Raw genomic sequence first — 11053 nt, forward strand, 5'->3', positions numbered from 1 at the left:
TCGGTATGAGTAGAAGTTGACGGTAGCTATGGTAATCTGTGATACGAAGATTTCATTCCGTTTATGTACTAAGTGACATACCTCAAACGTTGCTCAAATGCTGCCTTGCGGTACCAGGCATCCATAGATTGCATGGTTTATAGACTTTAGAATTACTAAAATGAATTAAGATTCCATATACTTACTGGCCCTCTTGTATATTTTAGGTGTATGGCATCACTACAGCGAGATTGAAGATATGTCTTGTTTCGCAACCGCAAATATCAAGCAGACTTCGCAAAGGGACCACGGAGATTCTAGTCGAGTAAATGAGGAGACCCAATACTTTGAGGAGAAACAATTCCACTCTATGCCGGTACCTAACGGCGTTTGTGCGGTTGGAGACGTGTCTGGCAGTGTGAAGATCTTTCGCTACCCATGCATTGCATCAAACGCTCTGCAAACTGCCGCTAGGTATGCATGTGTTAATCACATTTGCCCGTATAGAGCAATATCGATTGCAACGCCATTGCGGGTGATCATTCCTGTCCGCAGAAATGATTGCCCTGCAGCAGCCCAGATAACCGTTTTCAATTAATTTGTTCAGAACCTTTCACTCCGCTGTCACCGGTATCTGTTCCTACGAAAGTAAACTGTACGCGGTTGGTAATGATGATCGGAATATCGTCCAATTCAAAGCGGCGCAACGAAAAGAAAAAAGCTAGCTCTGGCCAGCAAGTCGGATATCGATTGTAGCGCTGCCAGACAGTTAATTTTGATTGCGTAACTTCGGCAGTATGATGATGGCGTAAATTTCGTTCAGTCATTCCTAACATTTGCGACACGGGAGATGTTGTAACTATATGATCTATGGAAAGAGGTTTATTTTGCTCTGTGCTGTACAGATCATACATAGATCTTGGAATGACTTTCAACCAGGCCTATTAACATATTTTCAGCACCCAAAAACGGACATTTTTACCAGCAAGTAAAGCGGAAGTAGAATTTGTTACGTTTGAGTTTGATGGTGTTATACATTTTCCTGGTAGTTGCAGGCAAAAGTAGGAAAGACAACAAATAAAATTTTATTTTCAGATTCAGCTCATTGGTGCGATTGACAAAAGTTAAGGGAACCGCACAGTACTCGCGTGCTTAATCTCAAACAATAAATTTGGTTTGTCGTTTTTGTGTCTGTTTTTGCCTGCAATTTTGATTAAGAAATATAAAGCATCATTAGACTCAAATTTAGTGGGAATTGTGCTCATTTTGGTTACCGAAAATATGGTAATTATGCCTAGACATCAGTTCTGGCTTCCCTAGCTCAGTTCTGGCTTCCCACCATTGGCATATCTGCCAAGCGGATGAACCAAATGTCTGAACCTCTTCTACTGAGCAGATATACAATATCGGTAAGATATTACCAACCTGTTTCAAGACGGTCATCCCACGTACGTCACTGCACAAGACGTACCATACCATAACAGTCAAACCGACTCCAGATTGGGCCTAATTATACCTGTACCCAATGACGGCCAAGACAGAAGTATATTCACGAATGATATGTGTGAGTTAAGTGTGTGTCTTGATCTCCGGGCTCCGGGGAGCCTCTGAGACTGGCACGCGCAACCATAATGCGTTCCGTGGAACACCTGTGTAGAACCACTGTCTTAACAATACCATAGCGACCTTCCGCACATAAACTTCTTCATGAAATTGGCGTGAATTTAAAAACTGCTTGAAACATGTTTGCCGTTTTCAAATATGAATCGCTTCTGGCAATCATCGTGTTGTAGCCTATTAGTTCCGTGTCTCACATGGGAATTGGATAGCGCATTTTCCCGTGGTATTTGTCTCTAACTTCTTGACATTGTCATCATCTAAGCTGCGACGGGTAACGATATATGACTGACTTGTAGTATCGTTAGCGCGGAAAAGAGTGATTTATCTACCTGCTCGAAGCGGAGGCCACACAGCTGCCTGGAACGCAAACAAATGCATATTAATATTTGTTTAATCACGGTAACAATTTGCCTTAATAAATACAGCATCGAACAACAAATATTGAAGAAATAGCAAGTGATTTTTACAACTTAGCTCACAACAAAATTGAACGGTTATACGGAAGCACAGCCTATATATATTTCAGACGGGAGTATTTTCCCGCGACTCCGCAATCGGTGCCGGATCCCGAGAAGGCAAAAATACACCTGATAAAATGGAAGGCGGGTTCCGAGCTAGCTTGCGGTATGTTTGCAGGGATATAGTGCTGTTTTAACTCGGGTATTTGTCGCGGGTAGATCGAAAGGCTGAGTCGTTCGAGAATGTTCTCTCTGTCGCCGAGTGATCCGCGTAGGATATAGATGACGATTCATGTGCATGACATGCGGTGAGTACATGTACGTACACACTGGAGCTTGTGGAGACGGAACCTTTAATCTAAGTTTGCATTGTGTTATGACGGACTGCATGACTCATAACAGTACTGATATGGTTGCTATGCCTCTTTCTTCTGTTGTCGATAACAGTTCTAGTTGCAGCTCTGGTTCTTGCATTCTGGCGCCTGTGCCGATTTGATTTCACCAGCTCCCTATCACCGTACTTCCGGCAACAGCCGCCGCATATAAGAGTGATCACGTCGCATAGAAAATCGAAACTTGACCTTCTAAATTCCTGGTGGCAAGCATTGTATACTATCACGTTGACGAAGCTTCCGCAGGCTAGTATATAATATCCAAAAAACATAAAATTCCCCGGATTCTCATCCATGCATAAAACATTTTCAATAGCTGTGAGTAGATTTACCATCGCAAGCATCATGGGCATCACAGTCGCTGTAAGTAGGATCAAAACTGCCGTGACGGTGCGCATCATATCTCTTTCCGCGCGTCCGCTTGTTTTTGTTAAGTTGGATGCTCTTTTACGCGCAGCGTTCATGGATCGAAGCATCCCCCGACTATAAAAAGCAGTCAGTATCGTCAAGGTCCATGTAGTAACGAAGGGTAGTCCCCAAACGAAAAATATGTAGCAGAAGATATAAGTGTAGACCAGAAGACGACCCTGTATTAAGAGTAACTGGTGAATTCGCGTAGCTGCTAGTTCACACTTTTATGGTCTGTCTGTCAAGCATCTTCGCAGAGTGCGTAGAAATACACAGATTTTTGGATACAAACAAGGATTTAAATCGAAGTGGCTCACAGCGCCTCCTAGGTAGTCCATATGTGTATACGCAACATAAGGACACATTTTGTAGAATGCTACTCTTAGGAAGCGTTCTCAAGTACACAATTGAACTGTACTCTTGTCGAACACGTGTCACCCGTTGAGATAAACTGCTTGTAACGTAAAGAAGTGCCAAGTTCGAATGGCGTGCGGCATTTCTGGCAAAATATTCGACTGAACATATTTTCGCGCTTCGCGCGATCTTCCTCCAGATCATGATTGTTGTTCCGCGTAAAATCCTAATTAATCGAGACGTCTCTTGACATTCATAACCTTATATGCCATCAAACTATATGTTGCGGTCGCAAACTATTTGGTCGTAATTTTTATTATTTCTTTTGATATGAAGATAAGGTTGGCGCGAAAGTTTTTACTATAATCAGGAAGGGCGTGTCTAAATAAGTTTGAGAACCACTGCATTGGAGTTTAAACGAAAAGTATAGGTCGCACATCGTAGCTGGCTAGATTACAATAACTATAGCTCTCGAAACGTAGCAATAGTATTGCGAAGTAGAGGTAGACCAGAGGTCTCAAACTCAACTGTACTCACGGGCCAATTTCCTAGTTTTGATGACGCCGCGGGCCGAAGCATCAATAATAGGGATATTCAATGGACTTATTGGACGGTACCTTGCAGACAGGCATTCCAAAACCATCGTGGAAATGTAATTTACTATTTTACTATTAAAGCTTGACACGGTAAAAAATCACATTTTCAAATATTTGAATAAAATTGTTTTTGTGCCGTGCAGAATTTTTTTAATTATTGAGTTATAGACAGCATGTGAGAGGATGCATCATGACATCGTAAAAATATTGCAACTAGTGGACCTTTGACGAGCAACAGCGTTACGTAGAATATTTTAGAATGTACCGAAGGATGATCTGATATCAGAGCATTTGAGCGGTGTAGCCTAATCCTGGTTTCATATAGTCGTGATAACTAATAAAATAATATAATCATTATCGAGCTATAGTAATAGCATTGCTTTCTGAACCTTCTTTAGCGATCCTACCCCTTGTGCTTCCAATAAGATTTTTCGTACAGCCCCTGTCCATTTTCAACACAATTTCCGATGGTACCTATATTAAAATAAGAAAGGCCATTCACAAAATCGCGCGTAGCGCAAAGATTATATTCCAGTTGAATGAATTGGCCAAGAAAATATTCCACAGCATATAGGCCTACAAATTTTACAATGCATCTCGTACACCCTCAGAACCCCTGGAATAGAAATGTCCAATCGGCGAAGGATTCGTTGGTGTTACAGCTGTAGAGCGTACTACAACCTTACTCGCCACCCATAATAACATGGATGAAGAGAACAAATAACATACAGCATGTAACCAACTATACGTTACGGGGGTCACAGAATACCAATGGTTGCCATACTGACCTGAGTAGATAGCTGCATACCCTACGCAACGCAAGCTACGACCTTTTGATATATTACTATTCCCCATGACAGTTTCAAAGATTGTTGCGTCCGTAGGATTACCAAGTCACCATTCCGAGTCGCAAGTCCTTCTCCGATTTCAGCGTTTGACCCGACTCAACTCGAGTCATTTTTATTTAATCACCTAGTCAATCCGAAATCGAGTAATTTTACGACCAGGTCGCACCAAACCAAATCACAATTTCCAGTCACGAATCATCAACGGGTCACGTTTTATCATCATTAACTAGAAATGATACGTAATAGCTGATCTTCTACCGCATGCGGGTAGCTATTAAAAGTGATGTGATAGTGACGTTTGTTGAGAGTTCAATGATTGTTATAGTAGTTTTAGCGTGACCTTTAAGTTCTTGTATCTAAAAAAGATCTATGGCAATTGAACATATTGTTGAATACTTAAAATTCCGCACAAAATGCTCTAGCGGGCCGCATGCGGTGTGTTGGAGACCTGTGAGGTAGACTATCGCACAAACAAGATACATCATGAAATCAATTGCTATCCGATACGCTGGCATATGATGCATGTAGGTAAATTTCCTATTTATTTACATACCTGCGACCGATATGCCACTATTGGAAGATAAGAGAAGGTGGCATAGTAGAGTGCATATGTAACGTACTGAGGTGCTGCCAATGATAGAGACGACACAGTCACTGCGAACAACCAAACAAATATCACAAGGATTGTCGCTCTTCTGGGCGTCATCAAGTCTCCGACACGGTATTTCATCGGCCACCGCACCGATAAATAGCTGTCCAAACTCAAGAGAAGCACGCTGCAAACAGTGTTTAGCCGGATTATTCAATTCGCCATAGGTAGGATTTGCGAGAAAAATCAGCGACCTACCTGTACACCGTAACGACCTGTGACAGAATGGCGCAGACACCGAAAAACGACGCTTCCAAGCGATCCGGCTCCCCTATTCGGGATGTATCGAGTTGCATGAGGTCTCTGTCGTCGTAGTAGATCTCGTGAGTGAGGTTTGATGCAACGTTTGGCAACACAAACGTGCCATTAACAAGGTCTGCATAAATCATGAATGCGAGGTATTCGATATCGCCCAAACAGAGTTGTATAAAAAAGTGAGTTAAACAGGATTGAACTCGAAAATGAACAGTGAACGCAATGACTAGGACTCGGACTCGAACCGTTGAACCCTGACTTGGACTCGACTTGACTTGAGTCAAAATTATAAAAGTAGAATTCACTTGTGACTCGGGACCTTGTGACTTTGTTAAAACTCGGTTTGTTTGTTTTTGGGTATTCATGTTGTTTGTCGACTGCTGTGGTCATTTACACCAGGCCTATATTCTTGATATTTTCCGTAACTGCCGACTTATAGCACGGCCCACCTCCAGGCTTTTGTAAGACACCGCTGACGCGGATTAGGTGGCGAGGAGGGTTAAAACTCGGTCATGATGGTATAAATTAGGGGTCGGAAACCTTTCGTATGCGGCGTGCCAGAATGTCAACAAATGCGGAATTATTACCAACTCGCGAGCTAAACATTTTTAATTTCATATTTAGCGTTTCAAGCAAGGAGTCCCACCAGCCGCTAATACCTGCTGGCCCGGTGATGAAAATCTGCTACCCCTGTATCATGCAAGGTAGTCGTTGCTTCAGATACATTGGAATCGCTGACACGTACCAGACGAAACTAAAAGATTACACTGGTCAACAAATTGACTTTTTTTTAGGCAGAACCTCTGAGAGCCGTTTCTGGGTTTTTAAGGTTGCTGATTACGAATATCACATTAGTTTTGTCAGATTGGCTCTTTGTCAGAAGATATTCATACCCCTGAAAAAAAAAATACTGAATTTACCCTTAAATATTTCACTTGGTAGGAAGAAAATCGTGTTTTTTCTAATTTTATACTGCGCATAAATAACTAATTTACTCTGAAGAACTCTCATGTCATTCTCAGTCATTCTATAAATATTAACATGACACGATGCGAAATATTTGTTTGTCAAAAAAGCAGTTTGTCAAGCCTAAAAATTGTACTTTTGCACAACGGAAATACATATTCTCCTGTATCGATTGGTCATTCTACTATGAATAAAGAGGAGGATAAAACTATAAAATTTGTCCTTGGAAGGCTTAACTGCAATACTCATATGCGTCTCCATTCTTTTCCCTGGTAAATGGATAATTTTCCGCTGAGTCAACAAAGTGGGTATACCTAGTAACCCTATGAAAGAGAAGCTTAAATCTGGTATCTGGTATATTCGAATACCAATGAAAGATTCCAATGTCACATTAGGAAGGAGTTCACTGCATGTAATTTCTCCTAAGATGTAGTAAATAAAACTTTTTAGATGATCGCAAAGCACCAAACCACAAACAGTTGGTCCGAAAATTCGTATCTGCATATCAAACACTTGAGCACAAACATGAGCATAAAAGTTCACTTCCTGTTCAGAAATCTTGATATATTTCCTGATCATCTTGTTGATAAGCAAGGGAAGAGGCTCTACCAAGACATCAGAACAACAAAAGGCCTAGGCCAAGGTGGGTGTCTGATTCCATAGACAACTCCTAGTCGCTTCGACATCTTCCTGTCTTTTCATTGTATCGCATTTTTGTGGTGTATTGAACTGATAAAATTGCTAATAAACCAATGATGATGATATCAGGGAAGATGAGATGAAAAATTGAACATATTATGTCAGACCATTGCCGTAACCTTTCAAGAAACTGCACCAAACAGCTTACAGGCGAAAATCTTACAAAAAACAATTTTGATTTGAAATATATCGATAATATCATATTCCAACTGATTATTTCAAATTTAGAATGGGTGGTTGACGTAAAACTGATTGAATTAATGCTACGTTATTTGAGAATCTAGGTAAATACTTATGTACATGACTGGATTTTATTTATGTACATGATATCCGTGAAAATCTGTAACTATGATAAATCTATTACCCCTAAATATAGTGCTGTTGCTGTATTTTGATTTAAAAGAATCTTCTCTGTGTAAAAATAACTAGTAGATTGATTTTCTAAACTTTATAGTACGACTGAGCCGATTTTATATCTAGTCATTACCGCGAAAATGAGAGATTTTGGTCAAAATAGCCCCATGGGATATCTCCACAACAAGAGCTAATTTGAAAAAACTAAGGTCATATTCGGAATCAGTGCCCTTCAGAACCCCCAAAACCACTCTTACTTTGCCTGCCTCAAAATATGTGTTGCCCAGTGTTATCTTTTTTCGTGGGGCGAACACGATTCCAAGTTATAGCATTTATTCTAAATTAATATTATTATTCCAAATCATTTATTACAATTATTATTACTTATTTTCCTCGGCGGGTCTCATTTGACACGTGCGGCTCAAGCTGTGGGCGCTAGACTATTCAGCGCTAGTTGTTTCGGCGTCTGGAAAGTGGACACTGGACAATGGACATATCCATGTCGAACGTTTTGGCGAACATGCGACGATTATTTTATATCGGGATTATTAATCGCCATCAATCATATTGGAGGCGCACACACCGCACGGAGTCGCATAGTCGCACCAGCGTGTAATCAAAGGTGGTGTGAAGACTGAGAACAGTGAACACTCGGAAAATCACGTTACTGTCACGCCCAGATGCTTTTTGTGACTTTGTTATTGTCGATCCGTCTGCAGCAGTAATTGAAGGCAAAGTCGCGATGGATAACAAAATTTCTTATTATATACCTTGATGAGGCAATCTAACACTGTACCAAGTTTCAAGGCTGTGACTCCAATAATTACAGTAGTAAGTTAAGTACGTTATCAAATTCGAGTATCCAGGGTCTGCTTGCGCTGATTTGGCATTGAGCCTACCGCATAAAGGAATTTTCGCAAACTTTGATATTGGTATATGTGAATTTTGAAAGTGTTCCATACCGAGATGGATGACGAAATTCGGTATGGTATATCTTGGTTGTGTTATCTAACTTCGCAGTAAGTTTCGGGATTGTCACTCATTGATTAGCATGGTAATTCCGTTATCAAAGTCGGCAATATGTCGGCGCGCGCTTATCTACCAGATACTCGACTTTGACAGCGAATATTACTACGCTAATCATTGAGTCGCAGCCTAGAAACTTGGTACAGTGCTAGATTGCTAGATTACAGCATCAAACTATACCATACAAAATCCTGTCAACCTACTCGATATGGAACACAGTCAAAATCAACAAAGACCAATAGCGACCATGCCTTTAATTACTGCTGCAGACGGATCGACAATAACAAAGTAACCAAAGGGATCTGGGCATGACAGTCACATGATTTTCCGAGTGTTCACACCACCTTTGAGTACACGCTGGTCGCACCATCCCGAAACGTTATGTCTTGGTCTTGTCTGCTAGCGTGAACATGAACATGCCCAGCGCCAAAATACCGGTTCATAAAATAGTGCATGCACACTCCTAGACTAAAGTATCCAAACTTTTTCATGCTGTATTACGTTGCCGTTCTTTCATACCGTGTCAGGTGTTGCCTAGAGTTACCATACGTCCTCTTTTGAGAGGATTTGCACTCTTTTTTACTTTTTTGAAAGTGTCCTCGGAGGACGCCCTTTTGTCCTCTTGTTTGAGATTTTGTCCTCTGTTTTGGAGAGTTTAGGTCATATTTATAGCAAAATGCGACTGGTGGGTATTTCGTGAGCTGGGCGGAAAGTTGACCTTTATTTTTCAGTCAACTACCTTACAATGTGGAGTAAAACACGGTATTTTGGGCGCAGAGTGGGAAAGGTGACCTTTTTTTAGTCAACTACCTTACAATGTGGAGTTGACAAAGTTAACCTTTTTTGGGTCAACCGACCAGAAAGTGGGAAAAATTTACCGTTTTTTAGAATTCTTCCCCGGTTTTGCAAGTCTGATAATTACGAAAAAGTGTCCTCTTTTCAGATTTCCAAAATATGGTAACCCTAGTGTTGCCGACCCCTGGTTATAAATCTTAAGTAACGCACCTGCCAATGCAAGGGAGATTTTGAAGTATCCGTGCGGTTTCCGGAGGTTCTTTACTCGCAGTGTGACGATGATGATTACCAAACTGCTGGCGATTATGACAACTGATAGAACGATAATGACTGATACCAGCACGCTGACAGATGTCGGGTCGCAAGTAACTCGCACACGGTACTTTCCATGGAGTCGCGAGTAGGGGTGGATTGTTACCTGTTCTGCATCGTCCGTGTAGTTCAGGGGATTAACCGACAACGCGCAAGCAGGGAATACGGCGCATCTGCTTGACTCCTTCCTAACTGATAAAGAAGCACGTGTGACCTTTACAAGGGCGCACATCGTGGCATTGACGACGAGTTGGACAATGGTTATGTCATAATTGTGATGCTCTATGTGTCGGAGCAATGTGTTTCTTAATCTAAGGTCGGAGAAAGTCTTTGATTCGACTCATAAACAGAAAATTACTGCTCTGTCTTGACTTCAACTTGCAATGCAATATGACTTCTCAGGATTTGCGGTTCACAACTTTAAATGGGTGGTTAGCCCATTTGGAAGTAATGAATCGAGCAATTGTTTTGCAGAAGAACACCTCATTAATTTACGAAAACGCTATTTTCGCAAAAAATGGACGTGTTATGGCTGTCTCCTTTTAAAACCTTCACCACCGCTGCGAAAGTAATCAGGATTTTATAGGCATGTACATTGTGTACTAAGTGCACCACGTGAATTGGATGATATCCATTCTATTCTCTCAAGAATGGCTGTCCTGAGCATATTGAAATGTTCCATCGCAAGGGTGTTAAATCTCGGATCAATTTCCCAGTTATGGAACAGAAAAATGCCAGACATTTTTACACCTACCTTGGCCAGGTAACGTGTGCAATCGTTTTAAAAAGTTAATCAAATCGGCGGTTCAACGTTGGTATTATAGTGTAAATGCGCGTGTGGCGTATAGAACCAAACCACTTCTGCCAAACTTTCGAAAGGTACTTCCTGCCTTTAATGCAAGTAGCGTCGTCTACGAATTTAAGTGGCACTGTGATAGTAGGTATGTAGGACGTACGTTACAAAGATCGTTTGAACGGATAATGCAACACATCCCCAAATTGATTCGGTCAAAAACTTGCGCAAATGACCACACGGACTTCCCACGCCAATGCAAATTAGCTGCAAAAACTGACTCTTATGACGGTTATCAAGCATACGCTTCTTCGATCGGTCAACATTTAAGTGAGAACCCTTCTTGCGCTCAAAACTATAATGACGAAATGTTTACTGTCATTGCGCAAGGCAGATCCTCGTTTCATTTAAAAGTGTTAGAATAAACCATTATACAATTGACCAAGCCTATTTCATATTGACAAAAAGATTTTCTGTATAACTTACCAATTTCCCACTAGTGTGTTCTAATTCGTGTTTGTAACTGTTTATTTTCAAATTGCACTGTTA

General features: G+C 41.1%; 1 protein-coding gene across 1 annotated transcript; it reads left to right on the forward strand.

Moving 5' to 3' along the window:
* The first annotated feature begins 210 nt into the window (after positions 1–210).
* On the forward strand, positions 211–1273 carry LOC145460033 (uncharacterized). The gene is made up of 2 exons (XM_080338441.1): positions 211–453; positions 587–1273. Exons 1-2 carry the CDS (start codon positions 239–241, stop codon positions 702–704), a joined length of 333 nt encoding a protein of 110 aa, XP_080194567.1. The 5' UTR covers positions 211–238; the 3' UTR covers positions 705–1273.
* Positions 1274–11053: the final 9780 nt, after the last annotated feature.

Source organism: Botryllus schlosseri, unplaced genomic scaffold, assembly GCF_051294905.1.
Source record: "Botryllus schlosseri isolate E-star unplaced genomic scaffold, Bs_hap1 Bs32a, whole genome shotgun sequence".
NCBI lineage: Eukaryota > Metazoa > Chordata > Ascidiacea > Stolidobranchia > Styelidae > Botryllus > Botryllus schlosseri.